Raw genomic sequence first — 22,305 nt, forward strand, 5'->3', positions numbered from 1 at the left:
AAACAGCCTAAACTCTATAGTGTTGGCAGAATGCATGACGGGAATAGCTGTCTGCAGAAAATTCAAAACAAAAAGCGGTTTTGGCAATAACGGCAAGATTTTTAGTTCCATAGTTTCCCGCTCCGATGTGTTCAATTACTAAATAAGGTAAATGCTTTTTCTTGATTTTATGGATATTTGATTTTGACAAACTTTCTGAAAGGATGGTGACGTTATTCAGTTTCCCTGACTATCCTTTTGGGGATGATCTTTCACTATATAAGGTCAACTAGCATAGGGATCTGACCTTTTTTTGGTGGATTTTTTACCCGAGTGATTAATGGGGAAAGTAAAAAGAGAAAAGATGAAAGTGTAGGATAATAAACGTATTAATCCAGTGATCGGCGACAACTACATGACTGAAGGAGACCTGAAAGGTTCCCAAAACTTTAGGGTTCTGGTGATTTGATGTAGTTGCTTCACTTACTTGTGTTTCTATTAAGCAGAGGTCATTACGGCTAGATATGGAATGAGATGTCGGATGAAAATTTTACTATTAAATTGATAAGACTCTGGAGTAGTGGTATGCCAGGCTGAAAGAGACATGCTCTTTGTTTTCACTGCAGAAATGAAGTGCGTATTAATTTTTGTATATAGAAGACGGAAACAAAGTGAAAACAAGGGTGTATCATGTGGGACGTTACCAAATAGCCGGTCAGTTAGGGCCAAATCCTCATGATAGTTAAAAGGCTGGTTGAGGAGCATGCCTAGTTCATAGAGCTTGGATGGTTTTCTTTTGAATGATCAGCCACACTAAGATTGGACATCAGCGGGGAAATGGGACGAAAGCCTGATCCAGCAATAGGAAGGCTTTTTTCTTCTTAAACTGGTAATCACATCGACCATCTTGGTTGTGGAGAAAAGCTTTTTTGTTGTCAGAAAACCATCTGGATCGGTAGTTGATAATTGTTTGGCTTTGGTAATGGTTGCTGTGGTACCTGTAGCAGGACTGAGGACTTGATTGCGACACCCTTTGGCAAGGATGAATCTACAAGTGCATGAGTGAAGAAGGGCAATGCCTAGTAGAGTTCTTTCGAAGAGTGTTGGGTCATGTCAGGATCACAGGGCTCAAGGAAAAGGCACTAAAAGACCGGCTGGCCGAGGAGGGAGTATTCATTAGGTTGCCTGGATCTAAAAGGGAACTTAATTGGTTGAAAGGGTCAAAAACTTGTTGAGGCTTTGGAATTGTATTTGGTCAAATGTGGCATTTGCAGATGCATCTTTCACATGCTAGGTCAAATGGGCCAATTGTTTATATAGCTGTTGCTGGCCTTCTCCGGCGCTTTAAGGGAATCTGACAAGGTATTAGCTGTTAAATTCACCTTCCAGAATCTTGTGTAAACAGTTGATGTATGAATTTGCAATGGAAGTGTATCTACCCTGTTTGCTCCCTTTCTCTCTGTATCTATCTCTATGTTTTGTAGTTAGAAAAAACCTTTTTACCTGGTTTCTGTCCCACGGAAGGTCCGAGGTACTTCATCAGACTTCAAGTGTCATCAAGCAGAGGTATCAAACCTGCTGTAGCTAAAATGGGGCATAATCTATCTGCTAGATCTGTGCTGTATAGGTTGTTTACTTCGAAGAGAGACCTGACTTTGAAGAGAAATCTGTCCTGCTGTTATGAGTTCAAATTGAGCATTGATCTTCATAAATCATGTTGCAGGCTTCCCTGGTCACCCTGAATAGAAGGAGCTATTGCCTCTGCGGTTCTGTATCTGAAAGTTAAGAGGAGGGAAGTGAAGGATCTTACTTTTTAGTCTTGATACCTGAGGAAATACAAGAATGCTGCCTATGAAGGTTGGGAGCTTTCGGACCAACTAGTCACCTGTTATTGGAATATGGGCCTGCCGTACATCGTATGCGACATGCTTCTTTTCTTCAGATTTTGATGGTGCTCTGATGGATATTACAAATTACTCATGGAAGGTTTAGTTGTACGGATGCCATGAACAAGTTTTTTGGAGCTACCCCACCCTGGTCTTTCACTCTCTGCGATCAATGAACTACTTCTGTGACTCATTTTGCTGAATCCTGTTCAACTGCTGATTCAGGAAGACATGGTCTCACACAGAGTGTTTATATCCTCATTGATAATTTATAGATATGATGAATCTCTTGATGCTCATTATGGAATTGATTATATTAACTAAACCACTATCTCTTTCAAAAGGCAGTAGACATCGTTCTTTCAGCATTCGAGGTATGAGATTGACTCTCCCACTGAAGTTGTGGGCCTTGTGGTGCAACATATCAAGAACGAGGTGAGTTCATTCAGTTACAACAGGTGACTTGTTGCTGCTTATTGAAGTTGTGCTGCTCTTTTGGTTTATATATCTTTTTCTCCGCCTTATATCATTTTGATCTACTTGTACTTTATGATTTGTACAGGTAGTAAACTAAGTATCTGCTTGCGTTGTCGTGTTTGTGTATGCAACGTTCCTCTGGTCATCCTGTCCAAAATTATTAGTAATTATCTCTGAAACAAAATATGCCTTGATGTATACATATTGCATTATTCCTACACCTCTAAATGAATCATGCAAAATGAGTTCACAGAAGATGGTAAAGATGGAATTCTCCAAATAACAGTATGTAGGATGGTGATGGGATGTTGGATAAGCTTTTGATGCTGAATGGTCTGTGTGTGTGTACTTGTAGGCTTGTGTTGGTTTTTGCTTTTTTATTTTTTGATAAAAAACTGAGAGTTACATTTTTATCCTTGGTTTGGAGGTTTTTGGCGTTCTTCTGGCCTGTTTTTTTATTAGGAGAGAAAAACTAGGTTAAGCTCGAACAGCAGGTCAATCTAAATGCCCATTTTTATTTTGTTATTGCTTTCATCCAAAATTATTTTTAGCCAATAAAAGGGGCCCCAAAATATTTTGAGTAAGAATTATGTCAAACCTGTTACTGCCATCCGCTTAGAAGTTTGAATTTGGTTGAATTTATAGATTCAACAGATTTAGTTCCGTTAATATGTAACCCATAGATGACCATAAATGTTGAGTACAGTATCCTTTTACATTACTATCTAACTCTTTTAGTCTTGTCGAATTAAGTTTGACTAGTTAGAGAAATGGAAAGTGGATGACCTTGGGTTTGCATTGTGATGTGCTGATGTCTGCTTAAGAGTGCCTAAATATACCAGGCATAAGGTAGAATACTTTACTAGAAAGGTTAGAAGGATGGATGATCTTTGCCTTATATCACGTGATATTTTTTAAATTGATTGCCTTGAAGATGGATGGTGATGAGTGTTCTTCCCAGCCTCCCAGGTGGGGATGGAGATCCTTGAATGGGAGTGCTCCTGTTCAATTCCTTGCATCATTTGTAACATCCAGCAGAATTCCATATTAATATGTTGTTGATACAACTATACAAGTATTGCTGCTGCTTCTGCCCTTCTTTAGGCTTTTAATATAATAGAAACTTTATGACCAAACAGGCCAGTCTAGAGATCCAAGTAGAGAGCCTGCTACTGGTGCATCTATGCTGCCCATTGTGGAATTGACCTTGTATATTGCCTTGATGAGCAAATATTTTATTTTCCACCTTGATTGATCTGGTCATTTTTTCACCTTGATGCAGAATGCAAACGTTTCCTTCTTCTTTATGTAGGGGTTTATGTTTCAGGGATGTCTCAAATTGGCTTACTTTCCACTCCATTCCCACCACTTCTGTATTTTAGTAGGACCCGTAACTGGCTGTCCTGCGTTCTAAGGATTTGTGACAGAGAAAGCTGTCCAAAACCAAAGAAGTCTTAACTGCTCCAATGCTTTTTTCTCTGGTTGCTGAAATAAAGATCACTTCTTTTATACGAAGCAGTAATCATCGGCTGTTCTATTAGCAAAGATTGAGGGGCTCTTGCAGAAGAAAAAAGATGGGGGCTTTTATATATGTTTCACATTTTGGACAGACACATAAGGTTCTGTACAATGAGATGCTGCAAGAGGACAGGCATGTAAGTCTTGGAAGTCGCATTGCTGATTCTTTTACAAAAATGCTTGCTGATATTGTGTCAACGCTTGAGGAAATCATTAGAAGGGAAGTAGTGTTACAGGGAAGCTTGCTGTTGCTGGCCTACTGCATTGCTGGAGAAGGCTCGCTGTAGAGTTCTGTGAGACTCTTTTTTTTTAAAAAAAAGGTAAGAAGAAATACATTAGGAGTCCCTCCGCACGAGGTAAAGTCTGTAAGACATGCTCTTTTAGTTAGTGGTATATATTGCTAAATTTATATTCTGTATTTGGCAATAGCCATTGTGATTTTTTTTCCCCATAGGGATAGCAAAGTTTTGGTTTTACCTGTGATTTTTGAATATTTGATGTTAGGTTAGATGACCTCCAAAGTATAAGTCAAACACATGAAACTAAATAAATTTTCACATGTTAGACTGCTTAATGAATAAACGGGTTTGATAGGTCTCGTTAATATACCTCTTACTAATGAGATAGGATTTCTGACCCTATTAATATTGGTGGGGGGGGGGGGGGGGGGGGGGGGGTATTCGAAACCTAAAACGTTGGAATCTGGCCTTTATAGCTAAGCTAGGTTGGAAGATTTTAACTCAACAGATGAAATGTGGGCAAGAATCCCCTCTTCTAGGTACCTTAAATTTTCCAATTTTCTAGATTGCTACCCTAACCCTAGCTCTTCACCCTTATGGAAAGATATTCTTAAGGGGAGAGATATAATTAAAAAATTAAGAGTAGGTATTGTTGTCAATATTGGGGATGACAAAGATACCTCTCTTTGGTATCATCATTGGGTGAGTGAAGGACCCCTTTATCTCAACCCCAAGTCAAGATTCCAATGCTAAAGCTCATTGGAGAGTCTCTAATATTATAGAAGTAAGAAACAATTCTTGGGACATTTCTGAAATTTCTCACTTAATTCCTAACTCTATCCCCAACCTAATGCAAGTTATTCCTCCAGCCTCTTTGTTTGTTAAAAAAGATTCTCTAAGATGGTCTCTGGATAAAAGTGGAACTTTCTCGATTAAAGCTGCTTATAACTCTACTCACATTTATTCTGGCTCTATTTGTGCTGTCAATGTTTCTTGGAAAAAACTCTGGAAAATTCAGGTCCCTTATAAGTATAAGATGCTTCTATGGAATTTATGTCATTCTATTCTGCCAGTTGCTGCTACCCTACCCTAGGTTCTAAGATTCCTGATTTTAATCCTATTTGTGTCAGATGTTTAAATGCAGTTGAAAATCATCTTCATCTTTTTAGAGATTGTCATACTCCGTAGTACCTTGGTTTTCTTGGTGTTCCAATTTAATGCACACTCCTTTAATATGGATTACACTTTTTTTTTTTAATAAAAGTTGGGAGGATCGGGTCAGTTATACCTTGTCAGGATCTTCTAAATGGCAAGTCATTTTCTCTGTTGCAATTTGGCATACTGGTCTTACAGAAATATGCTAAAATGGGGAATGCTGCTAGCTTTTGTAATAGGTTTCTGGGTTGATTATCAAGTTAGATACTGGAGCTGCTTCTTCTTCCAGTCAAGCTTCAAGTATAGTTTGGGCTCCTCCTTAGAAATCCTATTTCAAGCTCAAGCTCAAGCTCAATACAGATGGATCACGGGATTGCTGTTAACAACGCAGGTGGTGGTGAGAAACGGATGGGAAAGGAAAATAACACACTTGGAGTTAGAAACGGATGCACAGGCACTGAAATACATAAATATATCGTGATCATCAAATATCTGCCCTAATAATTGATGTAGTTACTCTTTTGAAGAGAGACTGGGTGGTCAAGATTCTACATGTCAAACGCACTGTCATGGCCTGGCTGATCTGGGAAGGACTATGCATGTGGAATGTACCTAGCTTCCATTTCTTTCCTCCTTAGTGTGTTCAAGACTGCTACAAGAAAGAATTGCCTGTTTATGAAGTTCCTTGATCTCAGAATTCAGAAAGTTCTGCTTTACGTGCTTCAATGTATTTATTTGGGTTTTGGGTCTTGGGTTTTGGGTCTTGGGTTTTAGACCCTTATCTTGCTGCTACTATATTTTGCTAGATTAACGTTCAGTTTGCAGAAATGGCTAGTTGAAACCATTTTCAGCCATTGTCTGCCTTTTGCTATCTTGTACTAATCTATGGTACCCATTCCCCCTTTCTGCTTTTTTTTTTTAAAAAAAAAAAACACTTCAACACCCATGCAAAACGTTTATACGGAGTACAAATTATTAGTGTTTATGTACGCGATGTATGTGTGATATTTATATTTAATTTTATAAAACTAAGGTCACACAAAGTACTTATATATTTAACCTTCAAAAAAAAGTACTTATATATTTATAGTTGCTTAGATAAATTGAAACATCGAGTATTTTTATTTTGAAATGATCCATTTCTAGAAATAGATAATGAATTGAAAAAAAAATCACTTAAACAAATTTAACATGTTAGTAAGATTATAATTAATAGGTATTTTATACGGGGCATTAAAAAGTCAAAGAACTTGGATGCTCCCTTAGAGCATCATTATTGGCGAGCTTTCACTTGGGGCACAAAAATATTTCATAATTGCCTTTCCCCCCTTACAATGGCGAATCCTTATTTTTAAAACTATTTTGAGACTCAACATCCAATAGTTAGATTCTTGCAAAGTAATTTTATTTATTAATGAAATATTTTTTTTCAGATTTTTTTTTCCACAAACTTTCCTTTGTAGAGGAAAAAAGCTCTTTGAGAAGCGTTATAAAGAATGAGATTTGTTACTATTTTTGATAACTCGCCTAATGGAGCTCTTGTTTAGCAACACCTTTTCTCCTTTTGATCTCTATTTAAGTAACCCATTGAAAATGATCTCATAGAATATAGATTATTAATAATATATTTTCTAATTAAAATAATTAAATAAATCTTTTTCTTTTTAAGCGGATTACATGTTTAGTAAGCTATTCTCCAATGACTCTTACTTATACTGGTTGGTCATGCACTAATGCCTAATATTATGCCAGTTGGATAAGTGACGGGTATCGAAAAATGTATCCTTACAATTAGTAAATTGTCAAACAATCTTCAACAAATTGGTGTAGGTTTCCGAGTTTATTATAAGGCTAACTAATCATTCCATGAATGACAATATAGATTGCATATTGATCACCATTCATCACCAACTCAAGGGTACCCCTCTCACTTCATACACTCACACATCCACAAATCCTCCTCCACCAGTTTTTGTTCGTTTGTATCCTGCTCCTATGGGTACCTTCAAACTCAACTTTGATGGATTTTATGCAAGTCTTCATCAGCAGTAAGGGTGATTATAATCAGAGACAACACTAGTCAACATATAACAACCTGCACTTTTAATCTTGTTCATACTCAAGTCTTTAAGGCAGAAGCTAGTGTTCTTCACAAATGTATTCAAGAAGCCAAACGCCTCAACATCAAAAAGCTTTATATCGAAGGTGACAACTTACTCATCATCAACTCTATTAAAGGAATTTGATATATCCCATGAAAATTTCACAATATCATCAACGACATCCAAAATCTCCTCTTCTTATTCGACTTTTGGGATATCGAGCACATTTTAAGAGAAACAAATAAAGTAGCGGGGACATCTTATTAGTGGAAAAATGTATATAGACTAGAGTTGGCAATATCTGACATAACATGATAACACGACACAAACTGGACACGAAAAAAGTGGGTTAGTATCAAGGTTTAAGACCCGTTTAATTCAACGAGTCAACACGACACGACATGTTTAATTAAATGGGTCAGGTTAGTGTTGAGATTCTCAACACGAAATTAACACGACTTAAATTGCTTAAGAAAAAACAATCAATAATTAATATATTGGGTTATAAACCTTATAATGGAGCCAGATTTATTGAACAAACACGACAACACGACACGTATAAGATACGAAAAAATGGGTTAGTGTCAAGAGTTTTCGACATGATTAGTTAAACACTTAAACGAGTTAACATGATACGACACGTTTATTAAATGGGTTAGGTTAGTGTTGAGGGTTTCCAACCCTTTTATATTTGAAATGAACACGAACACGACCCAACGCGTTTACCAACTCTACTATTATCCTTTTAATAGTAATCAATGACCTTCTATTCTATTCAATAGAATTATTTAGATATGACCCTTGGTGGGGAAAAAACGTGTTGGTTTACTCATACTCCGTATTTGAAATCGGACTACGGATCCGTCATCCATAGCTAACACACTTTCACCACAAGTCCAAAACTAGACCAAAAGCATAGAAAAGGGGGTTTGCCGGAAGCCGTTCTTAATTTCTTATCCGCTAAGGTCCAACCAACTTCTTCCGTTCTGTGTTTGATTCTTGAGACATAACACCAGATTACGATTACCAGGTTGGAGTTCATCAATTCTATTTTTCTTGCACCCACAAACAATTATTTGAATCACCCGTTCCCTATTCAGCTACCATCTCTCTAGTTATATTTGCTATTTTTGAGATTTTACTATTTTAGCTTGATTATCACTGTGATTAACACTTCATTAAGCAAATTATAGTTTTGATGGATCAATTTCAGTAGCTATCTCACATTAACATAGCAAAAATGTCATCTTTTTGCCTTGTTTCTAATACTGGATTAGTGGGTAATCCCAAAAATTATAAATTTCATACTGTTAGAGCCAAATCTTTTGATGGGTGTTTATGTAAATCTTTTTCTGTATTGCCTAAGCTTGGCTGTGCTTCTTTTTATTCTTTGAAGCCTCAAATTTATGGTAATTTGTTGAGGGAGGTGGTTTGTTGTAGTAAAGTAAGGTCAATTAGTGATGGAAATAGCAGAAGTAAAGATGCCCCTTTGGGGGGTAGGGAGTTTAATGATGTAAAGAGGAAGTTTTCGCTACGATTGAGGCCGAGGTTAAGGTTGTTGTCGACAAGATTGAAAAGGGTTTCAGTTCGATCTGCGTTAAATGATTTTGGGATGTTTTTGAGAAAACATATGAAGAAAGTCACCCTTGCTGCTTCAATTTCCTTTGCACTAGGGGTTTGTTATTTGTTTGTGAAGTTAATGTCGATTCCCTATCCCAAAGTTGTTCCTTATTCGGATTTGGTTATGAGCATTGAAAGCGGGTCTGCCTCGAAAGTTCTTTTCGAAGAAGGGTCTCGCCGGATATACTACAATACTAAGGTTCCGGATGTTGAATCTACTCATTTGGAGGAACAAAATTCGAGTTTGGAGAATGATCAAACTGAAAATGTAGCAGGTGGGGTTGATGTGGCGGCTCAAGTTAGTAGCACAGGTGTGCCTGCAAAAAGCATGAGAAAGAAACCTGTTGTTCCTGAGTGGCAGTATGCCACAAGGAAGGTTGATAATGACGAAAGCTTTCTGTTAGGTCTGATGAGAGAAAATGGTATTACATACAGTTCAGCTCCTCAGTCAGCTCTAATGTCATTCAGGAGCGTTTTACTTACTATCTTGACATTATGGATTCCGCTTACTCCTTTAATGTGGCTTCTTTATCGTCAACTTTATGCTTCTAATGGTCCTGCTAAGAAACGAAAGCCTAGTAATCAGACTGTTAGCTTTGATGATGTTGAAGGCGTTGATACTGCAAAAGTTGAGCTCTTGGAGGTATGCTTTCTTACCTTCCAGCTTACATATACTCATGAGACAGAAACATGTTTACTCTGATTGATCTTCCCTTAGTCAGTACTGATGATTTATTGCCTAACTTCTGCTGTCCATAATACCTTTGTTTAACATTCTTTGAAGGCAGTGACTTTAGTGATGGATGTAGATTGTTAAGAAAATCACCTATAGGATTTTGTGAATATAGAACCTACTCAATTTTTGAATCAGAGACTTTTTACAAGGTAATTTGAGGGTGTGGGACAACCATAAAGCTCCTTATTTTAGGAGGTCATGGCTGCCATACATGAGATGAGTATATTCATCTCTTTCAAGTTAATTTCAAAACCAGGACTTGTCAAGTTTTTATGTTCAAATTACAGCCAAAGTATCCTCTCATCAAAAGGACCTATGTACATGAGCAAACCTGTAACCTACTTTATGTATTGACTGAAATTATCTATTTAAGGCCCTGTTCTGTTCACCTTATTTTCACTTATTTCAGGAAAAATAAGTTCAGATAAGTTCAGTTAAGTTCAGATAAGATAAGTTCAGGAAAAATAAGGGTTTGCCAAGTACAATTAATAACTAAAATAAGTTTTGATAAGTTCTAATAAGTTCAGATAGGTTCAGTTAATTAAGTTCAGGTAAGTTCAGATAAGATAAGTTCAGGAAAATAAGGGGAAATCAGGTGAATAGAACGCAGCCTAAATCTGATTGCCGTCATTGATTAACAATTTCAAGATTGATTTAAGTGGTTAATCCTTATATTGTTGCGTATATTATTTCTATTACGTTATTGAAGAATAGAATTCTAGAGACACAGAAAGACCTGTAACCGGTTTCCTGTGTAGTTAACTAGTTATGCTCCTATAACCGACTAGTGAATGGTGCATCTTAAGTTGATGTCTTGACCTTACTTTGGGATGACTCTTGTTTGTTTAGTGTATACAATGAAATTTTGGATGAGTGATCACTGGTAGACCTTTCTTTATAGTTCTTTTTGTTACTCTGACTCTGAGAACTCACTTGTTAGGCGATAATAAATGGTGGTGATGAGTTTGTGGGTACTTTTGCAAGAAAAATCCAAAGCTAGTGTACATGGTAGTGTTGCTCTACCCTCAAGCATGTATTTTTCTTCATGGATTTTCAATCTTATTCATTACCGCTCTGGTGGTTGTTATCATGTGAATTTAAGAAGAAAATAATATGAGGGTGGAGTTGCATTTTGATGGGCATTAGAATGTGAGTTTACTTGCAAAATTACAGACAAACTTGTGAGTATGTGTGTGGATAGTTAAAAATTAAAGATCAAAGGTGAGGTAGTTGATGTTGTTTCTGTTGAAACTATTTACGATATAACTCCCTAATAGAAAGGGATTCTTGTGTGGATATAAGTTAGGAAGTAGTCATATATTTTGTTGTGTGCCTGCATACCACTCTAATGAGACTCCTCTAGGTCCCATGGGGAATATCTATAGAACTCAAAGGGAAAGGAAATGCCTGCTGACCCGTTCTTTCGTTCGATAAATTGTGAGCCCGCCAGACCTCTTTCTGTTGCTCAATCATCCACTTTAGATGGGAGTACTCAACTAAATCCGGTTGGAGGGACGAGTCTTTTCTTTCTGACATTAAATATCTTCCCTTCTTTTGGTCCTAGCACTGCCAATTCTGTAAGGTTAGTATATGGCAAAGATCCAAAGTTTCTACCACTAACTCAGCTGCAAAGCATGTTTAGGAGACCTAATTCACTCATCAGTTGAAGGTCCAGACAAAAAATTAGAATTTGATGTCTCCTTAATTTTATGACTGTAGCCCAAGATCCTTATAATCTTCACCAAAGACAACATCGAACCAAAAAGCTGGAACTTGTAAAAACGTACTTCACTCTAAAGACCCACTTGAGGCATTCCTTGGGAAACCGGGAGGCCTTAGGGTCTTTCAAGTTCCAATGTCCATCGTATCAGTATATGATTCATGACATCAAACCCAAGGTTATTACCCCAGGAAAGGCAGAGTCATGTCTAGGAGTTTCATCCAACATGGATACATATTTTGTGTTGTTAAGTACTTGTGTATATCTAGCTGCAGTCTAAACCATATATGATGTTGGACCCATCATGGTCCAGACTATATCCAATATTAAAGGCTATTAATCGTGCACCACTTGTTTGCGTTTCCAATGGAGTTTGGGACAAATATTTTTGGGTTCAAAGAGTTGCTATAGAAATTTAGATTCTTATACATAGTATGACCCATAGTTTAAAGATCTAGCAAAGACCATAACTCCTTTATGGAAACTATGGCCCTGTTTGGTTAGGAGTTGTTAGCTGATAGCTAGTTTGACTAGCTGTTAACGGTTAGTTGTTTGAATTAGCCGATTTGACTAGCTGGTTGCATTAGCTATTTGTGTAAAAGTGTTTGGTAAATTAGCTGATAGCTGTTTAATATGTAAAATGACCATTAAGGACATTGACATACTTTGTTTCTTATTAATATTAGACAAATATGTAATTGTATTAATTTTTTTTCTCTTTATATTTTTCTAATAAACATTGACTAAATAAAATAAATTTATTTATAAAAAAAAATTATTCTTAATTTAAATTTTTTAATAATATATATTTTTCAAATAGAGAAATATTATTAATGAAATTTTAAGCATGATTGCAATATACTTCAATTGCTTCAAAGTACTAATATAATTTTTTTTTACAACAAAAAGCGAATCTAGTAAATAGGATGAAATGAAAAAGAAATTGTGAGTAATGTTTTTAGGAGACAAATATGTAGGGTACCAAGGTTGATAGTAGTTGTAATTATAGGCAATAGTAGGACAAAATAGTCATTTTCATCAACTTTTTCAAACCTCTAATTGCAAAAAGCTCCTATATTGAGCTTTTTCAAAATTAGCTTTTTCACCCCAAAACTCTCTTCCAATCCTCTCCTAACCAAACACTCCAAATTAGCTTTTTCTAAAGGTCAAACCTCTAATTCACCCCAAAAAGCTCTTTTTCCCTCAAACCTCTCCTAACCAAACACCCCCTATATATGCAGACTAACATCGTAATTGAATTTCGAATAAATTTATAGAGAAGTCCCCATGTTCACAACTACCATTCTATGGTTTCTTGGGATTCATGCCAGGGATGTAGATGATACGTAATACATGACATAGAGACCATTTTGAAGGTCATTTTTTTGAGGAACTACTGGAGAATTCTGGCCTTTTGGTAGGTTTCTCATGATGTGTCCAGTGACAATAAGGTTCGGAAATTCCCCTTTCAACCTTTATTTCATAAGTATAGGGAAATCTCCTTATGTCTGCTTGGGATAGTAGGAATTTGGATCATACATTGTATAGGGTTTATTTCAAAGGTCCTGTTTGTGAGACCCTTTTGGGAAGCTGGTAGGAAACACTGTGAAGATTCTAGGGATGTCTCCACTGACCATGAGGTTTGTATACCCCTTTAAGCCCAAGATTGATTCCTGGTGAAAAGGCATTAGTCATGCCGATACATCCATTCTTGAAACAATGGAAAGTTTGAAGTTAGCTCATAAACCGTGGTTCATTTGCCACAAATGACACTGAATACAAAGTGACCATAGATCATTCTGGTGAAATCCTTGGTGGGGCCTAAATAATTGACAAATTTTAGGGGAAGCTTCTTGAATCACTGGACAGTAGACAGAGGTTTCGATCGAGTTTAAAGAACTAACATGGATAATGAATCACACCCTCATGTCCCATTTAATGTAGTTGGAGAGAACTGCAAGATTATAAGCAGCCGTCAAAATTGTTTCAGATTCATATTGGCTTCTTGACTATAAATGACAAGTATCCAACCCCATTTGGAGACTAGCTAATGATGAGACACTTTTGGGCCCAACTCTAAGGAAAAAAATCCCGAGTATAAACCCAGGTGACTCTGAAGCATATGTGTATCCAGCTGACTCTTTAGCATATGTGTACGTGCTTTATCGTGTCAATTTTTTTGTTGTTGTTTCATCTTGTAATTAACTCTTCTTGTTAGTCATTTTCCCCTTCTTGTTACGGGCACATCTGAGCTGCATCAGGGTGCACCTAGCTCAAGTGTCTATCTCACATTTTCCTCTCAACCAATGGACATAAAACCACCATTTGGTACACCTAGGTGCAACTAAGAATTTGTATCTTGTTACTCCCATTAATATACTTAGCTTTTTTTATGTTAGCGTTTTCATTAAGGGAGTGTTTGGTTTGGTGTAAAACATTTTTTTGGAAAATGATTTTCCCCTTTTCAATCATTTTCTGCTGTTTGTTATGGCAAAGGGGGTAGAGCAATTTTCGAATAACTCTCCCAAGGACGTAAAACACTTTCCATTCAAAAGGGAGAGAACTCACATTTCCACTTTTCCTTCTTATCTCCCGCTTCTCTCTTCCCATCAATCCTTACCCGTCTTCTCCATTTTCCTTCGAGGAACCAAACAAGGGAAAACTAGGTTGGGATTGTGTTTTCCGTTGGAAAATGTTTTTCATGTAAAATCATTTGTCACTGAAAACGTTTCACATCAAACCAAACGGAGCCTGTGAAAGAGTTCGAAGAAAAAGGAATATTTTTGCCTACTTTAGAAGATTAGTTCTTAGTCCCTCCACATTAGTCCTTCCAATTCTTAAAGAGTCCTCATGCCTCATGGGTGATGGGACCAATCTATCAATCTCGCCTTTGGTGTATTGAACTATTGACAATGGGAAATCCATTGGACATACCAAAGATGTTCTGTAGTAAATATTTGAAAGAAGTTGGGGGGAAGTCTCTTGATATTCAACGTAGCTTATGAGACAGCGGTCCATGTTCTATGTTGACCAAACCCTTTTGAAGGCTAAAATTGATTGTTGATAGTCCATAAGCCATCTTGAGTTCCTTTTTTTTGGGAAGCCATCTTGAGCTCTTGATTGGTCCCGAAACGGCCTAAGCACTCATCTTTTTAAGAGAGCACTATGTCTAAATGGCTTTGGCTAATATCTTCTTGAGTACTATAAGTCATTCCCCTTGACACCCATTGGAGATCGTTAAGTATTGTGGATTGAAGTTGGGCGACAGCCTCTAGAGATTGTGGATCCATACCAGCCATCTTGGTTGTAGACAATGGATTCCAGAAGGGTTAGACATACTTTTTTTTGGGGTCAAATACCTTGCCCTTGAAGACTCCAATATCTGGCCTCTAGAAGAAGGGGGAAAACCCAACCTCACAGAAACTCGAGCCTAAAGGCAGTCTAGAAATTGGGAATTTATCTTACAAGGAAACCACAAGCACCTATCTGATATTGAATCTGGAGAGGTGAGAATTAATCCCTCCAACCTCAAGGTTAGGAGTTGGAAATCTTGGGATGATTCCTTGGCAGACCCCTATTTAGAAGTTAAAGGTCCTTACTAGGCATCTTGATCAGATAAAAAAACAATTCCATGTGGCCCTGGTAGAACTTTTTCCGTAACTATGTAACTGAATAACTCCTCCACCCCGCCCCGCGTTGAAAGTTGAAACCATGTGGGATATACAAAAGTGAAAATTGACGAAACCCATGAGAAAGCCTTGTAGAGCTCATGCCTATTAGACCTTTCTAGAAGCCAGCCGTATTTTTGAAGGTGATTGGTGATAGGCCTTCTTTTGTCTTAAGAATCCTCTTTTGACTTGTCAGTTGTCACGCCAAATCATTGAATCATTGTACAATAGGCCATGACTGCATGCATCAGATTGAAGGTGATGAGAGTGTCCAATTTGTCATACTTGAGGGCAATGGAACAAATGGTTAATATAAGCATGCATCTGTTTTTGGGAGAATGTTAGAGTTGTTCCCATCTTTTTATATGCTTTCACTTTTTACTTGGAGGATATCGGGTATGGTTAGGGGTCCAGGACTCTATTTTCTGTTATTTGTTGGGATCAAGAGAAGGGGAGTTTGCTTTGAATTCACTTAAATTCAAACTGTCATTGATCTCTCATACTAACAGATTTTTTTTTTCCTTTTTAGATAGTATTGTGTCTACAAGGTGCTATCAATTACAACAAATTAGGAGCAAGGTTACCAAGAGGTGTTCTGTTGGTAGGTCCTCCTGGAACTGGAAAAACCTTGCTAGCCCGTGCTGTGGCAGGAGAAGCTGGTGTTCCCTTCTTCTCTGTATCTGCCAGTGAATTTGTTGAATTATTTGTTGGGAGGGGAGCTGCACGTATTAGAGAACTTTTTAATGTTGCAAGGAAATGTTCTCCATCAATTATTTTCATTGACGAACTTGATGCTGTTGGTGGAAAGCGTGGTAGAAGTTTCAATGATGAACGTGATCAGACGCTCAACCAGGTAACTTGTTCCTGCCTACAAAGATAGGTGCATCTTTATGAAAGTTCCATATTCTTCCTTAATTTCCTTCTCTATGTAGTGTGCATTGCTTTATCATTTATGTGGATGTGTGTTTTTTTTTAATTGCTGCAGTTGCTGACAGAAATGGATGGGTTTGAGTCAGATACAAAGGTAATTGTTATTGCTGCAACAAACAGACCTGAAGCATTAGATGAGGCTCTTTGTCGTCCTGGTCGCTTCTCGAGGAAAGTTCTTGTAGGAGAGCCCGATGAAGAAGGAAGGAGAAAGATACTGTCTGTGCATTTAAGAGATGTTCCTCTCGAAGAAGACAAGCAACTTATCTGCAGCCTTGTTGCATCCCTCACCCAAGGCCTTGTTGGTGCTGATCTTGCCAACATTGTCAATGAAGCTGCATTACTCGCTGCACGCAGAGGTCAGAATCTCAGACATTATTTGACACAATTTACATGCTTTAGGTAAACAATTGGAACATTTTGTATTTAAACAATTTGTATCTTGTTTGGTTGGAAACATAGGAGGAGAAGCGGTGTCAAGAGAAGATATAATGGAAGGCGTAGAAAGGGCAAAGTTCGGAATCAACAGTAAGCAACCAACCGCGAGTATGATCAGTAAGGAGATTGGTAAATTATTCCCTTGGATGCCATCTATTATGGGAAAATCTGACTCAAAAACTCAAGGATTTCAGGGGCCATTAGGTTATCAAACATTAAGCTCATGATAACACAACAGTTTCTTTTTTTGGTAATGGTTATATTTGTTGTCATAGTTACTAAAAATGGGTGCAAAATATGAAAATATACATGTCACTATACCAAACTCTCATCTCTCTTACAGCATACCTTTGCTTTTCGCTCAGTTTAGAGATCGCTAGTGGAGCGGGCTGGCCGAGGCCCAAATGGGTTCATATTAGATAGCAATCCAGCAGGCCAGGCCCATCCCTTTTACACTATGTTTGGATTGGAAAATTCGGAGCAAAAGGGGAAGGAAGTGAATAGAATGGGAGGGATCAATTTTCTTTTCCCTTTCAATAAATCAAATCTCTCCCATTATTGCGAAGATTTGACAGGAAAAGGGTAGCTCTCCCTTTCGCTCTACATATGCTAACCAAACAAAGTATAAAGTACTTGCTTGATAAATTTGGCCTTTTCAACATTTTAATTTAATAATTAATGACAAACTAGTTGGTTCGGCCCGGATGCTCAAGCGGATAGTGACCCATTTCAGTTGGCTGTTTGGACCAGCCCACTAGGCACTACTAGTAAAATGCAACAACTTTTTACTACTCTCTCCGTCCCAAATTAGTAGTTGTTACACTTTCCTTTCTCATCCGCCCCAGATTAGTTGTTACACTTCTAAATTAGAAATGACCCCACAATTATTATATTGTCTCTCTCTTCCTACTAATTTTTTTTGTCCCCACACCCTCTCTCATTCAATTAAAAAAAATACTCTACTAATTCATATCACATCTACTTTTTCAATAAAATAACAATTGATAACCACACTACTACTTATCGCATTAAACTGTGTGCCCAGGAGAGTGTAACAACTTCGCTGGGACGGAGGGAGTAAATCGTTTGGTGATGGATGTTATTTTTACCTTCACGAGAATTCTTTTGTCCGAGCTGGAAAATGCAACAATTTTTTGTTTTCTTCTTTTTAGAGTTCGACCCAACTCAAATGAGATTAGTGGAACTTGAGTTGAGATTAGTGGAATACTAATAAGGTGTAAATTGTGGGATTAGGTATTGTAATTAAGAAAGTGCTCCAATAAAACTAATGACAGTAACATTTAAGGAGTATGTGAGTGATTCCTAGCTGTAATGTAATGGTGTCAAGTAGTTGAGATACAGACAATTATAATGGACCATCCGAGTCACTCACAACTCACATAGTAAATGACATGATACTGAGTTTACATGTCTTTCATAGTTAAATTACCAGTCACTTTCATTAGCAGTCACACAATTAATCAACCTTTTTCCTTCTTTTTGCAACATTTTATTGCAACTAATCACGTTTCCCTAATCTTGTTTTATTTTGTGTTTTATACTATCCTCGATTGTTTGCTTTCATGTAATCTGTTTTTTTTTTAGTGAGTCACATTGGCAGTTCAAGTTACAAATAGAACAAAGGAGGATTTGGACCTGTGACCTATCGTACACATGTTCTCAATCTTAATGTTGTGATTTTAACAAGTCAATTCTAATGCGATGTTACAAATATGATGATGTACCATGGGGAAGTGATAAATCCAAGGAAATTTTTACTTCATCCAAGGAAATCCACATTTTTTCAAAGATGATTTCCTTGGAAGAAGTGAATTATTCCTTGGATTTATCATTTTTCTGTACCATGGCATAGTTCTTATTCGTTCTTAATTGACATTTAGTAAGTAAAGTAGTATTTTAATTTTAACGATTGTTTGTGTTTACGTTATTTTGTTTTAAATAAATGTGGCAACATTCTGCATTCATACGTTTTTCTAATTGTAAACAAGTAAAAAGGAATCACGGCTCAACAATTCTTGAACAAAATACAGCTTGTAGTTACAGAGATGCCATTTCTTTTGGGCCGTCAATTTTCTAACAACTGTGCGGACATATTACACATTTGATCTGTTATCGTGATTCAAACATGAACGTTAATCTTTTGCTTTTCCCTTTTTGTCACCATTATTTACCATTGCTAAAATTATAGGAGTACGCTAAGACAGTAAGCGCACATTCGCTTCACCTTACAATACTTAAAATCATTTAAGCTTGATAAGACATGATTGAAGCTTATTAAACATGATCATACATTATTTTAAGAGAATAATTAAACTTGTGAGAATAACCGGATGTCCGAATAAAATCTGATTACAATTTATATAAATTTATTTTACCCGAATCTTGATTTTTGAAGGTGAAAATCATTTCCCATGCAGTATATGGGCGTATGTTAGAAACTTCCAGTAAAGTATAAATATTACTCCGTACAACCTTGTATGCGAGGAGTAAATATTTTAAGCATTAAGCATGTGTTACGCGGTGTCGTGGTCGCCATATATTAAAATAATTAACTAGATAACATATTTTATGGTGAGGGACGTGGGATTAATGGTCATTAATCAACTAATAATCATCATGATGCATGGCTAACTATATTGCAGGATCTCAAACACTATTATAAAATATACTTCATTCGTTTCAAAATGATACTTACACTTTTTGTTTTAGTCTGTTTTGTAATGTTCTTTACATTTTGCTTTATTCTACTTTATGACATGAAAATTTACTATTTTACCTTTCTTACCTCATATTATTTACAATTTTTCACTCACTTTCTCTTACTTTATTCATTTTTTTCAATTCGTATACTCACCCACCCTTTTACACATTTCTCTTACTTTATCATATTCAACCAACTTTTCTTATTTTGTCTTAATCTTTGTGCACATAGTAACTGTAAACGGATGTAGTAGTAGTATATTTTAAAAAAACTTTAAACGTTCTCTGTCAATGAGGTTTTGGCTTAATAGTTACTATCGATGGCTTGTGTATGATACATTCATGAAGTATATTAGAGCATGTACATTAAGGCTCTTAGAGTGGCTCTCCAAGTAGCTCTCCAACAAGAACTATCTCTTGGCCAACATTGGAGCTCTTGAGGGGTTTCATGAGGGGCTGTTGGGTAGTTTTTCCTGGAGAGTTGCTTTAAGGTAGCTCTTGCTCAAGATACCTCAAATAATTGATTCTTGTTAAAAAATAGGGAGTAACTTTGAAAAGTGAAGAATAATTTTGGTAAAAAAGATATTGGAGAGCTCTTCTGTAAAATCAACAAAATATTAAGTGTATTTAAGAATGAGTTTTTGTGATTGTCTTGTACTCCCTACGTCCCAGAATAGTCGTTACACTTACTTTTGCACAAAGTTTTATGTGATAAGTGGTTGTTTGGTTATCAATTGTTATTTTATTGAAAAAGTAGATGTGATAGGAGTTAGTGGGTTATTTTTTTAATTGAATGGGAGATGGTTTGGGGACAAAATAAAAGTTAGTGGGAAGAGAGAGACAATATAATAATTGTGGGGTCATTCCTAATTTAGAAGTGTAACAACTAATCTGGGACGGACGAAAAAGGAAAGTGTAACAATTAATCTGGGACGGAGGGAGTATAAAGAAGGTGGTAGAGAGAAAGTAAAAGTCTCAACTAAAGTCTTTTAAAGAACCAACAAATGTATATGCTCTTAGAGCATCTCCAATTGTTGTAGTTAGGGACTAGCTTGAAATTTATAAAAGTTTCAAGCTAATAGCTAGACAATTGGAGTGAAAATAATAAATTAGCTTGGCTAAGCAAATTAGAGCATCTCCCACGGTAAGCTAATTTATAAATTAGCATGTCATGCCACATAATATTTCAAGCTACTTTCATTTCTAGTTAGTTAGTACCCTAGTGGTTAGCTACTAGTTTGATATTTAATGTAGTCATATTTGTCAATCAATATTTAAATTTAATTTAATTTAATATTATTTCATTGGCCAAGTTTTTTCAAGCAAATTAGCTTAAATAAGCTTATTTGCTTGCCCAACCTAATTTATCATTTCAACTCCAATGGTCAAGCTAGTAGCTTGGAATTTACAAAAAATTGCAAGCAAGTCCATAGCTACAACCATTGAAGATGCTCTTAGCTTAAATAAGCTAATTTGCTTGGCAACTAGTTTCAAAAGTTCCAAATAATAAATTGACAAGTGGAACAAGTGAGATCAATTTAAATAACAAGCTAGTTGCTAGCCATTGGAGCACAAGTTAGCTAGACAATGAAATAGCTTGCAATCTTATTTGGCATAACAAACTCATTGTCAAATTAACTTACCATTGTAGATGCTCTTATATACTCGTCCTTTTTCATTTACAATTTTGGACTATCCTTAAAAGGAAATGATAGATGGTTCGCCGACATTAATTCTTTGATTAATCATTAACTTATTACTCCCTCTGTCTCTTTTTGTTCTTTACGTTTGGTATTTTTCACGCGTTTTAACGATTAATTAATTTGCATCGAGATTCCTCAATTTTTTTTATTTAAACAAGATAAATTATGTTTATTTATAATGTTTTCACTTTTATCAAAATTCTGATATTGGGAAATGAGAAAAATTTAATGTCCTAATGGAAAAGTGTGAGAGATTACATGACACAATAAATTTAATTGGTTAAAATAATAATTAGACACAAATTTTGATAAAGTACTAAATCATTTATGTAAAGAACATTTTGAAATATCCAAAAAAGAAAACGTAAAAAACAAAAAGAGACATAGGAGTATTTTGTTATTTATGGAATATTGAACATTAATTTTCGAATATCTTGGGGTCCACTATCGTTTATTAAAATGGTCAAGTTTCAAAATTCATAGTCAGCACCACATACACTTGAGTCACTTGAGTCAATTGTGTTTATCTTATAAAATTTAATTTGTAACTTATAGTTGAAGGTTGTCACTTGTTGCGTCAATTTGCCAACTACTACCATCCCAAAATTTGAAAGTCGGTGTACTTAAATTCAAAGGGTACCTAATACGGAATTAAGGAGTACGGAGTATATGCTACCGACCAACTTAGATCAATATATCTATTTAGGAATTAATTATAGGTCAATTAAATTAGTAAGTTGATATCACATCCCTATTTTAATGGCAAAGTTATTCTTTTCCACATTTTTAGGAATTCAAATTGGATGATTCGTTGATTGATTTTGTCATTTGTTTCTAATTTATTTTATTTTATAAGAATATCGCATACTTCCTGTATGAAATTTAAGTTGCATAACAATCGTAAAATAAAATTAAACTACAAAATTGGGTGTCGTAACGCCTATTATGTTTTCGAAGAGAAGGCGGGAAACTTCATACGGAGGAAATATGAGTACTCCCTAATTCTTTTTATAGTAGTATGGAGTATAACCTTTGGTTGGAAATTTATGGTAGAATTATAACATCAATTTGGAAAATTATGGTAGAATTAAAATTTTGGCCCAAATTTACCTATTTTAAGCGAAAATCTTAAGTAGTTTGTTCACGATAAATCGTAATATAATCAAAATTATGATAACGACAATCCACCTCAAATTTATTATTTAACGAAAACATAAATGCCAACGGAAGCTAAATTTCAAAAACAAAAAAGAAAGGTCGAGTAAAACGAAAAATTTCATGTGTTGAAGATAAAGTTGAATAAATATGGAAATTAATATGGAACACTCCGTCAAAAGGATATATATACTATGGAGTAATATATTAAAACAAATATTTACCTGCCACTTGTCACATTTTAAAAAAAAATTGTTTTTT

General features: G+C 36.0%; 1 protein-coding gene across 1 annotated transcript; it reads left to right on the plus strand.

The window, feature by feature from the left end:
* Positions 1-8,179: 8,179 nt before the first annotated feature.
* On the plus strand, positions 8,180-16,790 carry LOC110786839 (probable inactive ATP-dependent zinc metalloprotease FTSHI 3, chloroplastic). Its single transcript, XM_021991415.2, has 4 exons — positions 8,180-9,619; positions 15,630-15,953; positions 16,086-16,386; positions 16,490-16,790. Exons 1-4 carry the CDS (start codon positions 8,597-8,599, stop codon positions 16,690-16,692), a joined length of 1,851 nt encoding a protein of 616 aa, XP_021847107.1. The 5' UTR covers positions 8,180-8,596; the 3' UTR covers positions 16,693-16,790.
* The last annotated feature ends 5,515 nt before the right edge of the window (positions 16,791-22,305 follow it).

This window comes from Spinacia oleracea, chromosome 1 (assembly GCF_020520425.1).
Source record: "Spinacia oleracea cultivar Varoflay chromosome 1, BTI_SOV_V1, whole genome shotgun sequence".
Classification (NCBI taxonomy): Eukaryota; Viridiplantae; Streptophyta; class Magnoliopsida; order Caryophyllales; family Amaranthaceae; genus Spinacia; species Spinacia oleracea.

Coding starts and splice junctions, on each gene's coding strand:
- LOC110786839 (XM_021991415.2), top strand. CDS start 8,597: ATGTCATCTTTTTGCCTTGTTTCTAATACTGGATTAGTGGGTAATCCC. Junction 9,620..15,629: donor CAAAAGTTGAGCTCTTGGAG/GTATGCTTTCTT, acceptor TTTCCTTTTTAG/ATAGTATTGTGTCTACAAGG. Junction 16,387..16,489: donor ATTACTCGCTGCACGCAGAG/GTCAGAATCTCA, acceptor TTGGAAACATAG/GAGGAGAAGCGGTGTCAAGA.